Raw genomic sequence first — 23284 nt, 5'->3', positions numbered from 1 at the left:
TGCTATGACCATCTAGGTGTCAGCACGTTGTTTCCCTACGCCTAATCCATGCATACAATAAAATAGAGATTGTCTAAGAAATGTGAAGTCTCGCAAGATATTTTAACTTTTTCAATAAATGGAAACAGAAGAATATTTATAGAATATCAAGAAACCAGAATATTTAGTTATAAAGGGGGACTATTCTACTATCCATGCATACAATAAAATAGAGATTGCCTAAGAAATGTGCAGTTTCGCAAGATATTTTAACTTTTTTAATAAATGGAAACAGAGAAAAATATTAACTAATACCCTTGGGTAGTTTGTAGAATTTCAAGAAACCGGAATATTTAGTTATAAAGGGGGACTATTCTACCCAAATCTAAAGTATTTAAAATCAGTATAGTCCAACTCAGTTTCTACAATTGCTACTTAGTAATTACTAGTAGAAGCATAATAACCAAACCAAATTTACAAACTGAGGACATTATCCTTTGAAATGAGACACAATTGTCACCTATGATTTAGCCGACACTTTCAATTTATTGCTGAGACACGTGTCCTGCCGTGTCAGACACAGCACACATGTCCACACGTTTCGACACTCCTTTGGACACTGTTAAATGTATTGATAGAAGTGCTAAGGTTAATGTGGGCGTGTGGACACGTGTTTGTGTGATAATCAATATTATGTGTATGTATGTGTCACCATTTCTAGATTTTTAAATGTTGCCATGGTAGAAAACTCATATCCGTGCCGAAACTTGACACACGAATCCATGTCAACTAATTATGATTATATATACTTTTTATTTTAGCCGTGTCCCCGTTTCTAAATTTTGGGGGTTTAGACACTCTGTATCAATGTCGGCACACGACACTCGTGTCCGTGTCCACAAATCATAGATTGTCACTGTCTTGAATTTTCCACTAGATAATCAGATCTATAGAATATAACCTTAGCATATGAAAAAACAAACATAATGCATCTCCAACGGTAACATTGCTCCATTGTGACCTGGTGGTCACGGGTTCGAGTCACGGAGACGGCCTCTCTGCAAAAGCAGGGGTAAGGCCGCGTACATCTAGCCCTCCCCAGACCCTGCAATGGCGGGAGCCTCGTGCACTGGGCCGCCCTTTTTAATGCATCTCCAACAATTGCAATTTCATCATCACATTATTAATGTTAACCAAGACATATTAGAGATATGGCCATATTTGAATGCAGCAAGCATATAGCATCTTCTGAACAAGCCAGCATATTTCAGCAAAATGAGGACATAAAAAGTATTCCGTTCCATATATTAGATTTATAACAAACTGAGTAACTAGATACATACCCTTTAACAAAGTCCTTTCATGTGATGCAGAATAGTCACTCTGAACACTCCTTATAAAACTTCCTGACAATTGGCTCTGCATAAATTAAAAAAGAAATAGATGACGACCAGAAATACATGGACAATAGCTCATCTTATCCAGTGTAACAGTAAAAATCCAAGATTCCAGTGTGTGTGCTATTGGATTTTGAAAGCATTAATTCAGCTTGTATTAAAATATAATTAAAACAGCGTATGTTAGTGGGATATACAGCACATAGAGATAAGGATTTTTTTTTTCTTGCCTAATGTTAGATAGTGAACTGTTGGATTGTTGACTAGAACACATTTGAGAAGCAAATATTTTAACAAAAGGACCAAACCTGTCCCCCGGCAGATTTTACAAAGGTAACTTCAGTAGCGTAGATGTCCTGATCGATAACCCTTCCGCAATCAGCGCAACATCTGAGAGGCAAACCAGAGAAATAGACAATCAGTTGCACCCGAAAGTTGCACAAATCCGTTTTGCAAAGCGGAATTTCCCATTAAAGTTTTAAATTTCGGTTTCAGTCATCAGCAAAACGGAAACATTTCGGTTTCGATACAAAATTTAGGCCGAAATCTCATAAAATCACTGAAACAAATCAATACGAAATCACGGCCATGTGGTGTTTCTTTTTTATTTTAAGTCTTTTTTTTTTAAATATCTTAAAGGAATCTCGTTGTTCTTCATTTTTGTCAGGGTTTCTGTCGAAATGTCGATTTCGATAAAATAAAATAAAAAAAAATTTATCTGAAAAAGTTACATGTTCCTCGTATTTCTAACAAAACATTAACGAAATCCCGAAATTTCGGGCAAAATCGTTCCGAAACCAAGTGGGTTTGACATGTTTCCCATGTTGGTTTGACATCATTTTATGTTAAATTGAGCACAGATTATATCTTCTGCCACAATTATACAGAAACTACAATTACAGAGCACCCATGTACTAATAAATAAGGAATATGCAGACATGGAAATAGCTATTCAGGACTACATATACCATATAAAGAATTGTTAAAAAAAAAAGGAGCCATGTAACATGAATGAGGTAGAAATCAACTTACACATAACCACCATTGTCATTATCACGCTCTGTGGCACAATCCTTTGCACAATGCTTACACCAAGTCATCTTTCAAGTGTTAATGGTAGGGTATGAATTCTAACCCTAAGTTCCACAACTACCTTGGCCTGATTTTCCTTTTTGAAACCCTAGATTTTGAGTTCTCTTCTTTGTGATACGCCTAAGAAAGCACATAAGGAAAGAATTCTTGTTCAGTTAATATGACCGCTATGTGCCCTAACTAAATTAATACTTACAATGGACTGAAGGAGAGCCCTCTGATGTGCGTGGGAGATTTTATACGGTGTGCGCACGTGAAGTCCAGTATTTTTCGTAAAATATGGGGCCGACTGAATCATTTCCATTGAATCATCCTAACCATCTATTGCAAGAAACCTATGTCGATCGTGTCCCCACAATGGTCATAAATATAGACCGTTGTTTTTGTTTCCTCGCCGTTCATTCAATATAGAGGTTTTGAATCGTCTAATACGTCTGACGGTTGAATGGTTTCAACAGGAGTGCAACTCGGGTCGGGTTCGACCCAAAGAGAAGTCGCGGGTTCGGGTTCGGGTTGAGTTTTCCAGGTCAGATTCTGGTTGAGGGTTTGGGCAACCCGACCCTAGTGAAACCTGACATTTTTTCTTAAGGTTAGAAACTTGGGTTAGATCGTGTTGAACTCGGCCAGGCCGGGTTCACAATGGAAAAAAAGGTTTCTACGAGTTGCACCCCTATAAATTAACACCGACCTTTATTCTGGAATTAAAAACACGAGATTGTATATGGTGTAAGCCCTTGTAGTCTTGTATTTTTCAAAAAGTATTGTACGGACCACATCATAGGATGATCCAAACCGTCCATGTGATGGAACGCAGCGTAAATAGGTTGGTCCCAAAAAATCATTTCCATAGGATGATCTTAGCCCTCCGATCTACAGAGGTTTCCATAATATGCAGTTTCTCTAAAGATTGGACGGTTGGGATCATCCTATAGAAATGATTTTTAGGGCCAACCTATTTACGCTGTGCCCCATCACGTGGACAGTTTGGATCATCCTATAGTGTGGTGCTCTGTTATGTTGCTCATTTTGTGGGGATTGTAGGAGTTTCAAATGCTTGAATTCTTCCAAAGATTTCCCCATAGCATATTTGGTTGTCATTTAGACCTTTCACCACTAGACAACTTCAAAAAATCACTATTGCTTTTTATACTAGGTGGTGCCTACGTGGCGGAGATGTTTCCCCCATAATTTTTTTCCTTTTTCACCAACATTTGTGTAGGGAATTAGGAGAAGATTCTTGTCTTACTCTTATACTCTCTGTCTCTCTACCCTTTCTCTCTCTTCCACGCTAATCTTCTCATGTAACCAAGCACTACTCACAAATCTTCCTCCCAATCTTCTCCCCATCATCCATGCTTATCAATTCTCTCTTATTTTTTGTTCTCCTAATCTCCCAGCAATCGACAAGGGCTGTTTGGTAACTTACTGATAGGCCAAAAGCTCCTGTGTTGATAGAACGCATTAGGCAAAGCCCTTTAAATCTGTCTCATACTATGCTGGGTCCCACTCAGTCCCATACCTAGGCGGCCCCCACTTAGGCGTTTGGATGTTAGAATTTTTTTGGTTCTTGGGACTTTTGTGGAATTTCCGCAGGAAACCCACATTTGGTTGCTAGTTATATAGTGGGCAAAAAAGAATCCCACAAACCAAAATAACCCCGCACGAAACCCAAAGCTGGGAAAAAAAAATCCCAGGAACCAAAATAAACAAAAGAAGAACTTTTTTCTTCCCAACAGTTCAAGCAACCAAACAAAGCACCGAATTTTTATTTTACCGGAATTTTTTTCCCCACCATAGTCCGGTCAACCAAACATGGGATTTTTATTTTACCGGATACTTTTTCGGAGTTTTTTTTTCCCACCAATCTCCCATAAATTTTTTTTTTCTACAGGAAGTCCCAAGAACCAAAATAATTATGGCATCCAAACGGAGCCAATGGAGGACGCCAAAAAATAGGAATTGTGAAACGGGGGACACACTTTTGAAAAATTGTCAGAGAGATCAACGGTCTCGATTTCAGGTCCATGCGTAATGGGACCCATCAAAAAGTCCCAGCCAGCATTCATATCGACACTCACATTCCACCTCCTTCTCCAACAAGTTTGTTTATTTTTCTTCTTCTTACCCAACAGAATATCAAAGAAAAGGATACCCAGTCTTCCTTGCACGTTGTTGTGGGTAATGGTATTGCCCGAGATCTATGGAAGAGACACATTCAAAATCAAAATCTTCAAACGAAGAAACCCACTTTATTCCAATCGAAATTGTGAGCGAAGAAGAGATGGGTTTCATTGAAGCTGCACTTTCTTCTGTTACTCGATCATCTATCTCATCATTTCCTTTACAAAAGGGGGTAAAAACCCTAGAAAGTACAATCCTTCTTAGATCTCAACGAACATTAGCAAGTTGTTCGATTGGCCGTAGGTCCTCCGACATTGAAGACTCTGGTGGGTCCCACGGGAAGAAGCTTCAAGTAACAGAGTCTCTCTTGAATCGATTTCGGAACAAGAGGGGACTTTCTGTTACTGATGTCACGACTTCGGTAATAATAATATTTTGTTTTTGTTTTGAATGAGATTAGTTTAGATTCTATTCCTTTTTAAGTGATGGGTTTGTATTTTGACTGTTTTTTAGATGTCTGTAATTCTGGTTTTGGTTTTTTATGAGATTAGATTCTAATCCTCTTTTAAGAGATGGGTTTGAATTTTGACTGTTTTTTTAGATGTCTGTAATTCTGGTTTTGGTTTCTTTTCTTTTTTTAATGAGATTAGATTAGATTAGATTCTACTCCCTTTTAAGAGATGGGTTTGAATTCTGACTGTTTTTTGAGATGTCTGTAATTCTGGTTTTGATTTCTTTCTTTTCTTTTAATGAGATTAGATTAGATTATACTCCCTTTTAAGAGATGGGTTTGAATTTTGACTGTTTTTTAAGATGTCCGTAAGTCTGGTTTTGTTTTTTTATGAGATTAGATTAGACCAAAAACAACTTGGGTAGAAACAGCGAGGAAAGACTTGATGGCTAGGAGCATACCAGAGAACATGACCTTGGATAGGAGAGAATGGAATGAAATGATCCATGTAGACGAACCTAACTAGTGTTAGGATTAGACTTAGTCAATTTGAGCCGGTAAGTTTCTTTCACCTTCTTCATGAAATTTTTCTTAAGGATTCAGTAGCCGACTTCGACTAGTCTGGGACAAAGGCTTAGTTGAGTTGAGTTGATGAGATTAGATTAGAGTACATTCTACTCCCTTTTAAGAGATGGGTTTGAATTTTGGCTGGTTTTGAGATGCGGGTCGCCTGGAATTTGAGCCAAATCCACGAGTACAAATCATACCTTTTGAATATTGAAACAATGTATTTTGTTTTTAAATGAATTGAAGCAGTCGTATTTAAATAAAGAAGAGTTCATTTAAAACTTGAAAACCATTACCATTCGGAAAAATACCTTGAAAACCATCTTAAGTTTCAAATGAAAATTATGATAATCTTTTTTCCAAAAACTTAATATTAAATATCCGTGAATGAAAATTGTAATTCTAATTAGTCGCAAAGTCTTTTTGTCAACTTGTAATCCTTACATATATTGTCTACTCTATGTACTTCTTATTTGCTTACAATGAGGCTTATCACATGATTCACGTTGACTTTCAATGACAATTCCCACACATTTTCTTTACTTTCTTTAGGGGCGGTTTGTATACCTGAATTTTAGAATCCAGGTTTTAGTATGAAAGTCATGGCAGTCCTTTGCACTCTTAGTTTCTCTTATCTTTAGAATCCTAGATGTTAAGTAAGAAATTCAAGTTTTAGAAATCTCTCTCTCATCCTAAGGGGCCGTTTGGATACACAGATTTTAGGATCTTGGATCTCCTCAAAATCGTAGATGGGAGACGAGGGAGGAAGGAGACCCACTTTCCTTTTCTAATTTATCGCCCTTATTTTCCGTCAGCAAGAGAGGAGGAGATCATCCCATGTTTCCAGGTTTTTGAAATCTCAGGATGGGGGAAGAGATTTCTAAGAAATCTGGATTTACTTAAAATCCAGGATTCTAGAGAGAAGCGAAACGGACGGTCTTCTTTTTCTCTTGTCTCCCATCTAGGATTTTGAGGAAATCCAAGATTCTAAAATCCGCGTATCCAAACGGCCCTTGAGATTTCTAAAACCTGGAAACATGACGATCTCCTACTTAAAATCTAGGATGGGAGATAGATTTCTAAAACATGGATTTCTTACTTAAAATCTAGGATTCTAAAGAGAAGCGAAACTAAGAGTGTAGAGGACTGCCATGGCTTTCAAACTAAAACCTGGATTCTAAAATCCACGTATCCAAACAGCCCCTTAAAGTTTTCCGCTTCCCGCATCTCTTCTCGCACTCACTTCCCACTCTGACAACTATGGTTTCACCTGCACAATGTCAAGTCATACCAATTGTTTTTGTTCCCTTGTTGGTGGATCCTTTTTGTTCCTTGCCAGTGGGTAGCCTTTTAAAATGTGTGATGGAAAGATGTCTCTTAATCAATGTTCAAAGTATCAGCACTGTTCATCATATTGGCCAGTGGCGGAAACAATATGCATTGGCTGTATCCACAATATGCCTGTGAATAAGGTGATACAAACACCGATCAAAAAAAATAATAAGGTGATACAAATTCTCATGGCCCCAGAAATAGTGTGATCTGGAATTTTGAGAACTTTAGATTACATATTTATGTTGTACCTTTATATGAATGATTTTTGACATATTTACTTCAACTAAAAATTACCATTCGATAATTGTAGCTTGATTTATTAGATATTTATTGTGTTGGGGAGAGTATCTGCCACCTATTTGTCACTTAAACTAAAGTGTAAAAAATTATTTTAACTAAATAAATGACCAAATAAACACTAAGAATAGGTAAACCCTAATACCAATACACGGTACACCATTATATGAGTGCCAAGACCAAGAGTAATTTGGTCTCTGGCTAGTAGGCATTGGGCACAATCTAGACCGCAAATGATATTGCATGAAATGAAGATAAATATTCAAATTTCAAAGCACTAATCTATTATACATTTTGGTTATTTACCTCAAAACATCATCAATACCAGATTGAGGCATGAGGGGGCTGATAGTCTCTTTGATGATCATCATTATTTTTCAAATACATGGCCCTGACAAGGAAAGTAGTAATAGTAGTGCACCCTAACACATGATAAGACATTGAAGGATCACATCCATAGGTTCCATATCCACAACGGACATATATTTTCTCTCTATGTGCAATCAACAGCCTCTGAAGGCGTCCATTGGTCCTACCCTAAACATGATCACCATTGTCATCACTATGAGGGATGCAACGACGTCTACCAAAACCATAATATATTTATACAATCTTCGTCATAATTGAAAATAACTACATGCACCCTGACATAATCACTGCCATCATATGGTGGACCATTAGATGGAATTGCAGTTGGGGAAGAACTACTAACTACTACTAACTTTGGCTACTTGTGCTTCATTGTCCCCATGAATTGGCTCTGCTGAGGTTATGGGACTTGTTGTCATGCTTCCGATTCTTCCATTCCAATATCTAACCATTCATTTTTATGATCCTCTAGAACTCCTCTTCCACCATTCAATTTCTAAAAATTATGGATTTCTTCCTCAAATATGTAGTCCACTTAGTTATCAATTCCGTTCCGTTCTGGCCAGAATGGACCGGAATTCAGGTTCCGGCTCGGAATCCGGAACTGTTTGGGCATATTTTCCATTCCGGTCAGAATTCCGGTCCATTCCGGTCATTCCGGCCCATTCCGGCAGAATGCCCTGTTTCGCCCAGAATCGACTGAAAGTGTACAATTTTTTTGAAAAAAATACGACAATGCCATTATAGCCGTTGGGATTGCTTTTTGACCCTTTTACCCTCATTTTATGACCGTTTATGACCATTTTATGGCTGTTGGAATGCACCGGAATGACAGAAACCCACCGAAATTTTGAGAAAGGGGATTTGTGTGACCGAAAAGTTTCGATCGGAATGCACCGGAATGACTGAAATCCCACCCGAATTCCGTTTCGGTGGCCAAAACGGAATGGCCACCAGAACGGAATTTACAACTAAGAATCCAAGTCAATGGGTGTGAAGTTTTCATCATTTCCTGATCATCTTCTAAAGAGTTTGACCCTCAACCTCATGTTGTGGTACCTGAAAACCAATATCTCCAACCTTATGGAGCTTAATTTATTCCTTGGTTTCATATGTGAGGGTAAATTTGCTTAATTCGTCCCACAATTTGATGAAGTGTTTGACTGAGGATTCCGACTAATTATGTGTGGTTAGAAAGGGAAAAAAACAATTGTGGTTGCTCGTTTCCGTGCTAAGCAAAATATAAAACCGTGGCAGTTACTAGTTGTGAGATAGTGTGGTTGAGAACAATCTCTGGAGAATTGGGGATTGGAGTTCATATCCCTATGCATATGTTCTATGATAATGAAGCTGCTATTAGTACTGAGGGGAAGTGTCGATGTCAGTGACATATGAGTAATAAGAGTTTAGCTGCACATAAGTAGGTAATCTTACTTTATGCCTTCTCTTTTATTTCATTAGTATTGCTTATGTAATTACTTGTCTCCGGTTAATATAAAGGTCAACTCTATGTCCTGTGGGAGTGACTTTTCTCTTCCTCCCACACTTCTGTTTTTTTTTTTCTTCTCTTCTCATCACTTCAACAAGTTTGCTTTGTCATATGTATTGCTGTAGTTTTATTATCAGTCAGTTAGCCTATAAGATGCATGTTTTGTTATAAGTAGGAGACCTTGAAATTTTGTAACAACTGTTCGCCCTTTATTTTGGTTCACTAGGCTCTCTAAAACTATTATGCTGACATCATATACTTGAATCTTGCTCATATACATTATACCAATGAATATAGTATTGCTTGGTGTTATGGGTACCTTTTCTTTTTTAGTTTAGGAAAGTTAAAATAATCACAAAATCTTTCTTTGTTTTAAATTATTTGCAATTTCTATGGACTTATACTATCTTTTATTGACACTAGGAATGGTGTGAAAGGCAAATGGAATTCATTCTTCTCCATGGCAAGCCTAAAAGGACTAATGCTATGAAAGCAGGTAGTACTCGCCATGCAGAACTTGAAGAAGAGGTAAGTTCGAGAACTCTGCATAAATTTTGATCATTTTGATGCCATTTTATCATTCTCTTGTGAATATGATCCCTTTTTAGTTTTTTCATTCTATAATAAAACTTTATTAGAAAAAAAGAAAGAATCGTCACTGCCAATGGTGGCTCAACAATGCTCTCATTTCTAAGAGTCAAACATATGATCTATGTGTGTTGTATGATACCAATATTGCTTTTGATACCGTTCCTTTCCTCATAATTCATATTTCTAGAAAGTGATGTATGATACTAATATTGCATCGTCTATTTCAAAAAAGATACTAATATTGCTTCTTATTGGACGGCAGGTTATAAAAAGGGTAGAAATTTCTATCCAGTCAGTTGAAGAATCATGGGCTATAAAACTCATGAACTTTGTTGTTGGTACAAATCAATTACTATTTGAAGGATTAACCCGCGAGGTTCCAGTGTAAGTTTGGTTATTCATGTTGTCAATTTTCATCTTTGATCCCCTTATGATGTATGTACTTTTCCAATTTCCGTATTGTTAAAGTATAAAAGATAAATAACGCCTTTCTCCAAAAGCTTAATCTTTTGGAGAAGTTGGTAAGTTAACATGGTATCAGAGCCAAAGGTCTCGAGTTCAAACCTCCCGGATAGCAAAAATCCACATGCGATGGTCGGCCCAAAGTGGGACCACATGTGCCACGTGTTTGCCAAGTGGGCCACACGTGCGGGGGAGTGTTAAAGTATAAAAGATAAATAACGCCTTTCTCCAAAAGCTTAATCTTTTGGAGAAGTTGGTAAGTTAACACGTATGTTTAACTTCAATTGTAAATTATTACTAAGTAAAATTCAGTAAATTTCATGGTTTTGGACTCGTCCTCATTGTTAAGGTTACAGTAATACTCTATAACACGTGATTAACTACAATCATGTGATTATGTTGGAAAGTTATTACTCTTCCTTTTTGTATGCTTATTTTGACAGTTCCCTTGGAAAGCTGAACGACTGGATACTAGAAATCTGCTGTCATATGTTTTTGGTTTTAGTACGGTTCTCACATGCATGGCTTTAAATTTTGGCCGAAATACTGAAATTTTGGATTTCGGCCGAGATTTCGGTACATTAATGAAATTTATTTATTTATACCGAATTTTGGCTGAAATTTCGGTTTCGGCTATGTCAGAAACCAAAACTGAAATTTAAATCCTTGCTCACATGTATTCGTTATCAGTGGCATTTCATAAAATTTGCTAATTTGAGAGGTGCTTGATAAGTTTTCATTACATTTTCTTTGCTTTATAGTTTATACTAATGCTGATGCCAATGTGCTTTGATTTGCCTTGGTGTCAAACATGATTTCTTTGCAGAGTTGATAGTCAGCTATTATTCACAGTAGGAGTTTAAACCCTTAGATTGTAGCTTCTGGCTCGAAGTTGATATCTTATTAGTATGACTGTATGAGATCCAGCCATATCAGCATTATTGAGGGTTAAAATTTAAAATGCCCATGATTGCTAGGTAAATGTCTTTGTGTAGGCTTGGATTTGAGCTATTTCAAAATCCTGTGCACTGCATATATGTATGCTTTTGCCTAAACTAATTAAAACCCTCAAAAGATAAGCTCAGATCCTTCGTGAAATAAGTCAATGGTCTCACCAGTCTCTGGTATATACTTGGGTCTTCTAGTGAGTTCTTTTATATGCTCCCAATTCATGATTAGGATACATAGGTATCTATAGCTTTTGCACTCAAATTCATAGATTCCTTCTGTTGATGTGGAATATTTATGTAACTTCTATGTAACTTATAAGAAATTTAAATGTCCATAGGACTTTAAGTCCATATGGTAGCCCATGATATTGCCGACTTTTTTTCTCTCTCGAAAAAGTATGTATTAATATAAATAAAAACAGTTGGAGCTGATACAAAAGAAAGGAATTAGGGAAGCAATCCTAACAAAACAAGGCAAAATTACATTAATTCATTGCAACTTTCCCATGATTAGCTAACCTACCAGTTAAACTATTTCCCTTCCTTGTGTATGAGATCATGGCCAGTATGATATCCTAGACATAATATCATGCATTTCCAAAACGGGCCTTCTGAATCTCCAGGGCTGTGAGATCTCTTATTAAGCCAATGGATCACATTGAGGGCCTTGAGGAGGGATCTCTTCTCTTCAGTCTAAAAAACCCCTTCTTATCCTCTGAGCTCTCTTGTATCTGCCATTTACTTTTCTTGAGAGAGAAAGAGAGGAAGAAACTCGTGGAATTGGGGATATACTTCCTTCGTGAGGCATCCTTATTTTTTTCTCTTAAGCTAAAGTGACTGCAAATGAAATGGCATAAATGCTCACAACGTCTAAAGTAGAATTAGTAATGAACATAAAAGCAATGCATTTCTCATCAAGAAGCAGGGGCAATCACACTGATCAATATAAAAGCCACTTCTCATCTACGGTCAATGTTCAGCTTAACTGTTAAAGGAGTTTAATTTCAAAATTATCTTCTGATTCGACGTGTAAGAGTTCAATCATCAAAATTATGTGCAACTCTGGGAGTCCACTTTGTGAGGCTCTGGTAAGAGTTCAAAATTGTATATTTTTTACAACTCTAACAGTCTCCTATGGGCTGACTCTTGTAAGAGGTTAGAATTCAAGGTTCCTTATAGCTCTTACAGTTCCTCTTTTAGGAGGACTCTTGTAAGAGTTGAAATGTCAAAACTATTACAATTCTAAGAGTCTTTATGAGAGGACTCTTAGAAGAGTTGAAGTTCAAAATTAGCTACAACTCTAAGTCTCACTTTTGGGAGAATTCTTGTGTGAGTTCACACTTTAACGCTTCTTTCAATTCTACGATTTCTACTTCAAGGACTAAAAGGGTTAAGATTCAAACCATCCATAGTATAATAATGAGAGATGCATGACGAAAAACATTTAATATGATTTTTCTCCTATTTTATAAATTATTTATGTTACGAAAAATCTTGATCAATAATCATAGATGCTTTCTTTTACAAAGCAATTTAATTGACAATTACTAGGACCAAAAGTGAAAAATTGCCTCAAATTAATGAAACCTTTTCTTGTGAGAGGAAAATTTGATCTCAATATTTTTGTGTATCTTTTTCGTGCATTAATTTCTTGAATACCTTCAAATGATAAGACCACACTTCCACTGTGCCCTTTTCAGAAGGAGCAATTTTTTTAAGCAATAGCATCCATTTTATTACGCAATGAGAAACATTAGTGTACAAGAAAAGAAGCACAAATTTGCTAAGGACGAGCTGTCCCAATAAAAATAAAGAAATTTTTATAATAAAACAACTTATAATGGGAATGAATCCCCATTTTTAAGCTCAGTACTTTTCTCTCTTCCCCTCTCCATCCCGTCATCATTCATTTTATCTGTGGATCTTGGTATGTGCTTGAAGGATGGATTTATATCTCTTCAAACTTTCAAAGGTCCGTGACTTCAAGGATAAAGCAAGCCAGTCTCCATGGACCGGGTAAGTTCTTTAGAACACAAGAGAAAGCACTCCTAATTAGATGACCGAGCAACTTTGGAATTTCTACTAAATACTTTAAGGAGTGAAAATCCTTTGGAATTTCCATCCGAAACTGAAATATTTCCATTTCTGTCACGACAGAAACACATACATAAACCGAAAGATGAAACCTTGAATAGACAATAATAAAGATTTATAGAAGGGAGGCAGGTACTCGTAGGAAACAAAGCTAGTGGTAGGGTCCCCTTTCGTAAGGCAATGAGTAAATTAAAAGATCAATCAACAATAGATGAATTAATCTGAACGATGCTTGTGTCCAGGGACTCTGGTTGATGGTGATCCCCTGTGGTTCTGGATGGCTTATCTCCTCTCTTATTACGAATTTAGAATTTGAGTTGATATGTAGAATCACGGGGAGATATCAGATTTGAGGAGAGAGCCATCAACATCAATAATCAGAGGAAGAGGTATTGTTTTGAAAATCTTACGATTTACGATTCAAATTTTATGATTCAATCTAATTTTATGGATTTCAGATAGGACTTTCTTTTGGAAGACATCATTTCCCTTCTGCATTAGAAAAAGCCTTTGAAAACTCTTTTGTGAGAAGGAAGAAGATAGAGGAGTTCGAACAAATCGAACAAATTTGAACTACTCAAGCACAATGTATGTGCTTGAGGGCGATACTTACATTGAAGAGAGACACAACTATAATGAGAACAACATCGGCGACTTACTAGTATTTTATAATTGATATTTATCATTTGATTTTTGAGAGTTTGAGATTGGTATGATCTTATGTCTTTTATAATTTTTACGTTTATTATCTAATATGCATGGGTTTGGATGGGAAATAGATGATTAGCATGTGACATGTTTGTTAAAAAACAATTCGCATTATGACATTAAGTAACTAATCATGGTAGTTTCTATTTAAATTAATGTATTTGTATGAAAAATGAATAATTGAATCTATATATATATATATATATATATATATATATATATATATATAATTCTGAATGATTCTTACGATTTACGATACGATTTACGATCGGATACGATTCAATCCCTATTACGATTTACGATTCGATTCCAATTTTCAAAACATTTGGAAGAGGTATTCATTTACTAGTGCAGTTCTTTTCAGGAATTAGAGTTTGAAAAGGGTTTCCAAGGGATGAGAAGTAGGGAATACCCTCATGAAAAGTTACGTTACTGAAAGCAGATCATTTTCTTGTCTCTGGACAATAACATTTGTATCCCTTGTAAGAGCTAGAATAACCCAACAAATCACAGATAACAACTTGGGCTCATATTTTATCTATGCCTTGGCCAGCAATAGGAAAAAAACAGTCACATCCTTCTAATAAAAAAAGACAGTCACATCCTAATGCCTTAGGACGGATGAAAAAATCGCTCATGGGATTAAGAATATGAAAGGGGGATTTACCATTAAGGACCCTGAAAGGCATTCAATTTATCAAGTATGATGCTGTTTAGACTTTAGACAACATCGCAGTCTGTTTTGGGGACACTTATTCACCAAGGTAGTTGCTCGCTACCAACTTCGAGATCTTCTTCACAAGCTGGACCTTTTTGATATCTATGTTGTAGCTTGAGCGGGAGTGTTGAAACATGTTTGCTTTATGGGTGTTTTAGTGTATTAGAGACTATTCTTATGTTCACTGGCATTTTGGTCTTTCATGCTTTTTTATGTTAAGAGAGCCTACTCACTGGAGTTGACTTTCAATTACCACAAAATTCATCTTTTCTCTTTTTTCTCCTTCTCTTCTTCTTCTTTCTACTTCTCTACACAAACTTGTTATTGCACTTCTAGAACTGTTTTCTCTTGTTGAAGGAATCCATTAAGAAATTGAAAACGCCATATATATTGGTTGTAATGCAAGTTTATACAGTTAGGAGTTCCATTTGTAACATGATCTCATTTCTGCTTATTGGTTACATACAAGTTATACACTTTAGTTTTCCCTTGAGTAGCAATCTCTATTTTGTGCTTGTTTAAGACTTTAAGAACCTTTTTTTTTTTTGAATGGCAAGACTTTAAGAACCTTTATGCTAAGTTCTTTGTGGTGGATGATATTTTGCTTATTATTTTCAGAATAGGCCTTGTAGAAGGTGTATGGATGACTGGAGTCATTGATGAAATCCGGATTCCTATGAAAGAGGCTGTTAGAAACCCTTCATTGATAGACACAAAAACTCGTTCTAAAGCTACACTTCCCTCTGAAGCACAAAAGAGAAATGCAAGGTAAGCGTCTTCTGTTTTGGTGCCCCTACGACACGTTCAAAATGTTTTCTAATGTTCATATGTAATAAATTAGTTTCTACACTATGAAGCTGCATTTATACAAGCAACTTTGAAATATATAAAGTTTTTTCAAATTCCTTTTAATGGTATAGATCACCTCTTTGCACTCAAGTAGGAGTGAAGGTGTGTTTTTTTTAATGGCTGTAGTGAAGCTGTGTGCTGTTATCTATTTTCATGTATCCTGATATTCATTGAATCTTATGGCTTTATTTGTTCGTATAAGATGGGTTGCATGTTCTCCATTGTTCTGCTTGATTCAAATCATAAGCATTTTTTGAGAAACGGATTGCATGTTCTCCATTTTTCAGTTTGATTCGAATCATAAGCATTTTTGAGAAACCTTTCCTATGAAAGAAGTACTACTTGAATGCAATATTCTGATATAGAACACATTAAATCTTGGCAAACATTATAGCCCACCAAAGAAGGGAGAAAAATGAAATGAAAATCCCTTTATTAGTTATTATAGAGATTAGATTTGTTTCCAAGTTTATATATTTAGGTTATTTGTATTATTAGAGTAGTTGTTGTTGGAGTTTATTATGCATTAGTTTTTGTTACTTGAATGGTTTGATTAGAAGTTCTTAAGAATAGAAATAGGAGATAATGTAGGGGTTTTGGGGTCGTTACAAAACGGGATGAACAAAAGAACGTGAGGTAACTTCTGATATTGGAATAGAAAAATAGTGTAGACGAGATTTTTTTTTTTTTTTTTGGGGGGGGGGGGGGGGGGGGGGGGTATTATTATTTGAACTGTCTGTTTGAGAGAGTCCTAACCATAGAAGGATTCCTTGGCCGAGGGAGGGTTCTCTTTCACATTTTTCCAAGATTCTCTTTTTTGGGTGGAGGAATGGATATTTATAAAGGGGAGATTGTTTTAAGTTGTGGGTCATATTGTTGGTCAATAGGATATAAGTTAGTTCACTTAATGGGTTGGGGTTTTAGCTGATGCAAAGTGAGATCAGTAGGCCATGGGGAAAAGGGATATGGTGGGCAATAGGCTGATGTGGATACTCCCAGATATAAGCTAAATAAAAATGTGAATAAATTAAATAAATACTACCTAAAGGGAAAATAACACATGTCCAAAGTCAAAATAAAATTAAAAAAAAACTAAATTTAATGACTGAATTGCATCAAATGTGCACTTGTTGTGATCTGTAGGATCTCTGCACCCTGGAGTGACCCTCCCTTTTGCCAATTGGTTCACCTTGTTTATTGGTAACACCATTAATCGTTGAGATAATTATACCATGGGGAAAATGGATATGGTGGGCCATAGGCTGACGTGGATCTCTGAGATCTAAGCTAAATAAAAATGCTAATAAATCAAATAAAATACTACCAAAACAGCACAAAAACACATGTCCAAAGTCAAATAGAAAAACTAAATTTAACGACTAAGGTGACTGAATTGGATCAAATGTGCACTTGTTGTGGTTTGTAGGATCTCTGTACCGTGGAGTGACCCTCCCTTTGCTAATTGGTTCGCCTTGTTTATTGTTAGCACTTCATCAATTGTTTAGTTTATTTCTTTTATTAATTTGATCAAAGAGGGAATAGAGTGTGGGAGCTATAAACTAACTTTCCTTGTATGTTTTACTTCGTTGCCAACATGTATATAGAACAATAATTTATATTTACCTATTTTCTCTGGAGCTAGTTTTGTCCAGGTTTAAATAGTATCACATGGTTAACATTGTTACAGTGTTTCAAAATAAGGCTGTACTTCTATGGTTGTATTCACTGGAGTTTTTCCAATCAAGAAGGAAATACATTCATGACATACACTCATAATTATCATCTTAGAGTTGTTCTGGTAATATCATGCCAACTTTGGATACACTGATTGTTCTAGACTGTTGAACATTACTTGTGGGCTGTGTCAACTCAAAATATGCCGGAAGGTTTTTCTTTTCTTCTTTTTTTTTTTTTCCGTATAGTAGTAGCCCGACACATTTATTGATGATGAAGAGTATTGTCTTTTTCCTTGCAGGCTTCAGTTAATGTGCTACAAGTATTTATGGGACGGCATGGTTGCCGATAACTTTCCCTCAAGCAACTTCTTTGAATTTTTCAGATTGAATCCTCAATATGTTTTATCTGAAGATGTCAAAAAGTATATTGCTAGCTCAGGTTTTCATGCTGAGGTAACACAGTTCTCTCCTCTATCCTTATGATCTTTGGGCCAGCAGTAGTGTATGACTAGGTAGTTTTTTTTTTTGGATGTCTTTGTATATTTTCTGTTTTTCTTCACATTTTGGAAAGTAAGTCAGAAGCGGCTTCCTAACTGCAAATGGCTAAATATGTGTTGGGAAGCATTTTTTTTTTCATTAACATTTTCGGGCAGAAAATGCACATCAAGTGCCTGTTCATCGTGCTCATCACAGATGCGCAAACAGATCGGCTCCTCCATTCCAAGTGTCCTCGTCCAAAAATTTTGTTGTCATTCAATCATATTTATGTGGAACTTATATCCATCTTCCTTGTGAGACCCTTTAAATAAGTTTATAGGATCCCATTTATTAGGTGTGGTACTAAATGTAATATTTCCGTCGCCAATTGTTCTATGAATTTACATTCCAGATATCCTTTTACATGTGCAGACATTTGGAGAAATGGTGACATATTTTAGAAATGTATGCTGCTTGCTACCGCCAGCTCATGAGCAGCTTCTCTTGAGGTGATAACAGTATTAGCTATTATAACGTCTCTTATAGTAATGACAATCAATGTGCAATATTTCTAGACAGTTGCAATTAATACAGTGAGAGCCGGTGCAGGTATGAATTCCAAGGAGACCATTCATTACTGGACGAATATCAGTTTCCATATGACGTAAATTGGGTCAAGAGCCATATCCAGTGGTGCCTCAAGTTTTGGAAAGGAGAACGAGAAGCCAGTTATGTTTCAGAGGATGAGCAATGGAAATGCCGATTTTGTTCTTTTGCTGCCATGTGTCCGATGACTGATGACAAGCACGTCAACTAGAAAATGAGTAACCACAAAGTCAATTAATCTGTCTTCGATAAGCATGAATATTTTTTGAAGCGTCGATGCCTCGATCATTCAGGAATCTAATTCATGCTAGCTTATGTTGAAAGATGCATTAGCGATGAGGAACAACTCTGCATTGAAGAAGCCTGATTTACTGGAGAGTAATGGCATCACGGGCGAGTGGTAGAATATGGTCCGAAGAATGATCCCCCTTAATCCTCCTAGCCCTTGTGGAAGTGGATGAATGAAAGTGGTTTGGTCCACCCAAAAGAGCAGAGAAACGATTGTCTGAGCAAGGAATGCATTTTTATTTCCTAGCTATTGTGGTGAACTCCAATCACAACTGATGTTTTGTGGCTTTGTTTCCCAATAACAATTAAATGAGTTATTTATTCAGTGTGGCCCAATTGGACTGAAACCAGTTGATTTGAAGTGTTCTTATGTATCTATCTATCTATATCTCTATCTATCTATCTACACACACATATGGCAGAAATGATATCCACACGCCTCCATGTTAGTTTTCTGACAGACTGTTGATAGCTTGTTGGGAATTGTAGGCAATCTTTGACAGCTAATTAGGAAGTGTAAATAGAGAAGGTTCATTATTAAACAAGGGATATATATATATATATATATATATATATATATATATATATATATATATATATATATATATATATATATAAAGATTTTATATGGTGTGTACAGGCGTACACCTGCTCGTTATTAAGGTGCTTCCCTTGATATTTGATCCAACAGCAGCCGACTTTATAATAGGCTGCTGTTGGATCAAATATTAAGGGCGGCACTTTTGTCGTACCCCAATTACACGCAGGCACACACGTACACCATATAATCTCTCTCTCTCTCTCTCTCTCTCTCTCTCTCTCTCTGTGTGTGTGTGTATGTTTTGAAACAAGTCCTTTTTCTCATTCTGGAGACAAGAAAACCCTCTCTCCATTTTCATTTTTGAAGATAGTAGCTGACCTAAAAACCCATATCCATGTTCTTTATACCCTCTGCCCTTCCTCTTTGTCTCGTTCTGCCTCAAACAATGGTGTGAAATTTGACTCTCTCTCTCTCTCTCTCTAACTAACCAACTAACTATGTGTGTGTGTATATATATATATATAACAAACTGTTATGTATTAATTTTTTTTTGCTTGTCTTCAGGTTTCTGGGGATTCAACGATCAAAAGAAAACTATTTTTGGGAGTTTGGGTCTTCTTTCTAAGGAAAATGCATTCTTTTCATCCATCAGACAACCACAATCTTTTCATTACATCTCTAGGACATCTGCACGCAAACTGGTACATTATTGCTGTTATTATTATTGGATTTTTAAATAAAAATATCCCTCCATAGCTCTCCATTTATCTATCTAAATGTATCAAATAATTCTTTCTCCTTCTATTTTGTATAATAATCATTCTTTTAAACGGTTGACTTCTGCAACTGAAAGATAGATTTGTGCTTATACAACATTGTTTCAGGATTTAACAGGTGATCCTGAAATTAGATTGGGCATTTGAATACATTCCTGGGCGCCTAATGAATTTTCTGTCTGACTCATCCTTCTTACTTCCTTCTGAGTTTTCCATGCACCCTTCTAGAAATTTAGATTGTAATGTTGAGCCTTGAAGTAGAAATCAAGAAATTTTGTCTGCCCACTTGTTTCTCTCTATGACGGGCGTCTTTCTTCTTGCTTATGTTTTCGAGATTCTTTCTTTGCTGATGCCTGCAAGTTTCTATTGCAGGCTAATGAAGATCAACATGTCAATCTCCACGACAATCACAATGCTTTAACTATGGAGAACTCCGTAGTGCGTTAAACGCATTAACACAGGTAAGACCATTTTTTTCTTTTTTCTTTTTAAAAAGATCCGCAGACAGAACAAGCAGCTATGTAGCATCAGGCTTTCTTAAGATGCTTCACCAAATGTGTAGCATATCATATTTTTTGCAGTTGGGTTACTACCAATACATAGTCCCGCGGAGAGGGTCTCCATCTCTCATGATGTTTGATTTGCATTCTTTGGTCAATTAGATGAATGCTCGCCAAATATGTATCCAAAGTTTCATACTTTAGAACCAGTTTGAGTCCTAAAAACGGGGCAGAAAGTTCACCAAAGAGTCCTAAATCATCCATCCGTGCTACATAGAAGACTGCAAGCTCTGTCTATCTTGTATTAGCCAATGAAGAAGACAAGTGGCGTTGCCACCCCCGAGATTATCCAGAGAGGAGCCATCCAAATTTAGTTTGATCCGCTAATCGGAGATGGATTGGACACTAATGCAGGTGAAAACCACCAAGAACGTGCGGCGTGGAACAAGTCCATTATTCTTGAACTTCTATTTGTGGACTGCATATTTATGTCAGTTTGTTTTTCAGATAGATGGGTAGTAAAGATTGTCACTGGAAATAGCGAAATGACAAGACACATTTGATTTAGAATTGTTCCTAACTGAAGCTCAAATGTCGCCATGTGTACCAAAGTAGGGGTATGTTTGTCATTTTATAAAAAACTTGAGGTATTTTTGCCATGAAATAACAGTTATTAATGTGATCTTGTCTTGGATATTTCTTCTTGATGGTGGAAAGATTATATACTGAAGTCTTGTTTTGCACAACTTTGAAAAGAAAAATGCCAGTTTGGCTTAATCTCCTAACAGCCAATTTTTGGGGCCACTTGTGCTACATGAACATGATCAGGTCCGTTGATCTGACCAGCAGACACAAGTCTGGCCTATTGCCACTGACCTCACCTTGATCAGATGATCCTAACCCCGTCGATCTATTAAGCCTCGATTAAGTAGGAGAAACTGAAGTGTTGTTTTTTGTGGGAAATCGACTACAGAGAATGAGAGAAAGACACTTTTATGATCAATGGTAAAAGGCAATTTTTGGTCTTTACTAGCTACAAGGGCATGGGGGGTCCGTTTATATGAAATCAAGACCGTTGATATTGTAGAACATCATGAGGAAATCAGAATGGCCTTGATCCTATCCCAAACGGACATCTTATACGTAGGATAAAGAACCACAAAGATCAATGGTTTAGCTTCTCTTGGCATAACCCTAAATGAAGCTTGAAGAATCAATGGCTTGGGATCATTTTCATTTATTTGTTGGTCTTAATCTTCCAACGGATTGGATGTTCGCTCAAATGGGGCCAGTACCATGTAGGCTGCCAATCAATGGTCCAGATTATACGCAAATGCCCTTGTGTGGGACCTTATGTTGATCAAGAAAAGGGAAATGATATTTCCAACCCCCCTTTTTCATTATGAAAACACTCTTTTCTACTAAGATAACTCATGTTGCCTAAGAATGGCCGAGATTAGTCTAACTGAAAACCAGGTTTTTTAATCTCTGCCATTCACGGAAAAGTGAATGAACTGATTTCACGGACGGGATGGAGGTGAAATCCAATCTGTGTTTCCTAACAATAAAATGCTCGTTTTTAGGGTTTATTTTTGTTTTTGTTTGTCTTGTTCATAGATTTTTAGGGATAGTTTTTTTTATTTTTTTTTGTCATTTGCCTATTTTTATTCTTCCACCCCAAGTTTTAGGGACATTTCAGTTATTCTTTCCATTTTTTCTATTTTTAGGATTCATTTTGCTTATTTATTTTTTTCTAGTTTCTTCTTCTCCCCCAACCTGCTCCATAATAATAATAATAATAAAAATCTTAAAATGCTGCACTTGACCCTGTTCAACCCCTGGACTTTCTGATCCTAAGCCTTGAAAATCTTCATCCAGATTTGTTCGCTTTGATTCCAAATTTGCAATCGTTGATTGTTTTTCCTTCTCCCATAACCGTCTTCGCATTCGTCTTTCTTTTTCCGGCAACTTTTTGCAGATGGTCAGATTACGTAGGGGTGTATGAAGTTCCTCCTCAGTAGTCATGGTGAGATAGGAAAAGGGAGCACCCATACTTTGAATTGCTTCCCGATCTTTTAAGTATTTTAATTGCTTTGGTCATGTAGAGCAAGTCTTGATATTTCTCATTGTGGAGCAATTACATATAAAACTATCTGCAAATAAGATTCTTTGCAAATAATATTTAGAGGTATCAAAAGAGGCGCCAAATTACTTGCGGTATAAAACACACAAAAAAATTTTAGGAGCCATTTGGATACGCAGATTTTAGAATCCAGGCTTTCGTTTGAAAACAGTGTAAGGTTCATGATGAAGCTTATGTATGCTGTCCTGACAGCGATCCAGGCTTTCGTTTGAAAACAGTGTAAAAAATATTTTCTTTCATGATTTGGAGGGAAATGATATGATTATGATTGATTTAGAAGCATGTCATCATAAAATGAAGGTCTCTCTAAATAAAAATTGATTAGGGTTAGTTCAAGTTATCTTTTTCCATGTGTTAGAAAAAACAATCAACCTATTGATATTGGAAAATGACGCGGGCGGATAGCGGAAGTGACAATGCAGAAGCTTAGATATAAGGGAAGGTTTATCGGGGGTTTTGGGTTAATTCAAGAACTTATGGGGCTGTTAAATAAATATGGGCTTACTATTAACAAAGCTGCAAACGAGATTCGTTCTATATTCAAAAAGCACTAAATACGATTAGTGGTCTTTTATAAACTTTTGTAGAAGTTACCTATTCTAACAAGGTATCCGGCTAGTAAGGAAACTCTAACGTTGTGCGTTAAAATAGACGTTTGAAGGGGCGAATGGGTATGGGGGGGGGGGGGGGGGGGGGGGCGAATCTATCAGCCCATTATGCAAATAAAGGAGTGCAAATAAACTAGAATACAAAAGAAGGAATGTGTTACCTAATCTCCCATGGTAGTGGACCCAACGATGATCTTCTA

At 36.5% G+C, this 23284-nt stretch overlaps 2 protein-coding genes and 1 long non-coding RNA gene across 5 annotated transcripts in view; 2 read left to right on the top strand and 1 right to left on the bottom strand.

The window, feature by feature from the left end:
* LOC143874351 (Cyclin/Brf1-like TBP-binding protein) overlaps nt 1–2681 on the bottom strand; it is a 38867-nt gene extending 36186 nt beyond the window's left edge. Inside the window, exons 1-3 of one of the 3 annotated variants that reach the window (XM_077376884.1) lie at nt 2409–2681; nt 1685–1766; nt 1323–1398 (exon numbers count right to left, since the gene is read on the bottom strand). In XM_077376884.1, coding sequence (XP_077232999.1) covers nt 1323–1398; nt 1685–1766; nt 2409–2476 — 226 coding nt within the window. In that variant the 5' untranslated portion in view covers nt 2477–2681. Of the gene's footprint in view, nt 1–1322; nt 1399–1684; nt 1767–2408 lie in introns of those variants that run through there. The other 2 variants (XM_077376883.1, XM_077376887.1) reach the window with 2 other exon arrangements.
* A 1775-nt stretch (nt 2682–4456) lies between these two features.
* On the top strand, nt 4457–18841 carry LOC143874335 (exonuclease V, chloroplastic-like). Its single transcript, XM_077376882.1, has 7 exons — nt 4457–5010; nt 9521–9625; nt 9951–10072; nt 15239–15388; nt 17445–17598; nt 18055–18131; nt 18232–18841. Exons 1-7 carry the CDS (start codon nt 4669–4671, stop codon nt 18437–18439), a joined length of 1158 nt encoding a protein of 385 aa, XP_077232997.1. The 5' UTR covers nt 4457–4668; the 3' UTR covers nt 18440–18841.
* Nucleotides 18842–19161: 320 nt separating this feature from the next.
* On the top strand, nt 19162–21027 carry LOC143885281 (uncharacterized). The gene is made up of 3 exons (XR_013253184.1): nt 19162–19758; nt 20206–20294; nt 20415–21027. It is a non-coding gene; the product is annotated as an uncharacterized LOC143885281 (long non-coding RNA).
* Nucleotides 21028–23284: the final 2257 nt, after the last annotated feature.

This window comes from Tasmannia lanceolata, unplaced genomic scaffold (genome assembly GCF_043159265.1).
Source record: "Tasmannia lanceolata isolate RefF3 unplaced genomic scaffold, GAP_Taslan_0.1 ptg000002l, whole genome shotgun sequence".
Lineage (NCBI taxonomy): Eukaryota > Viridiplantae > Streptophyta > Magnoliopsida > Canellales > Winteraceae > Tasmannia > Tasmannia lanceolata.
Note: the sequence above shows the minus strand (reverse complement) of the source record. Positions and strands in the feature narration are given on the sequence as shown.

Bases quoted from the DNA above. Each gene is read 5' to 3' on its own strand.
- LOC143874335 (XM_077376882.1), top strand. From the start codon at position 4,669: ATGGAAGAGACACATTCAAAATCAAAATCTTCAAACGAAGAAACCCAC. The intron at 15,389-17,444 runs GTAAGCGTCTTC...TTTTCCTTGCAG, and splicing joins GCACAAAAGAGAAATGCAAG to GCTTCAGTTAATGTGCTACA. The intron at 18,132-18,231 runs GTGATAACAGTA...GAGCCGGTGCAG, and splicing joins CATGAGCAGCTTCTCTTGAG to GTATGAATTCCAAGGAGACC.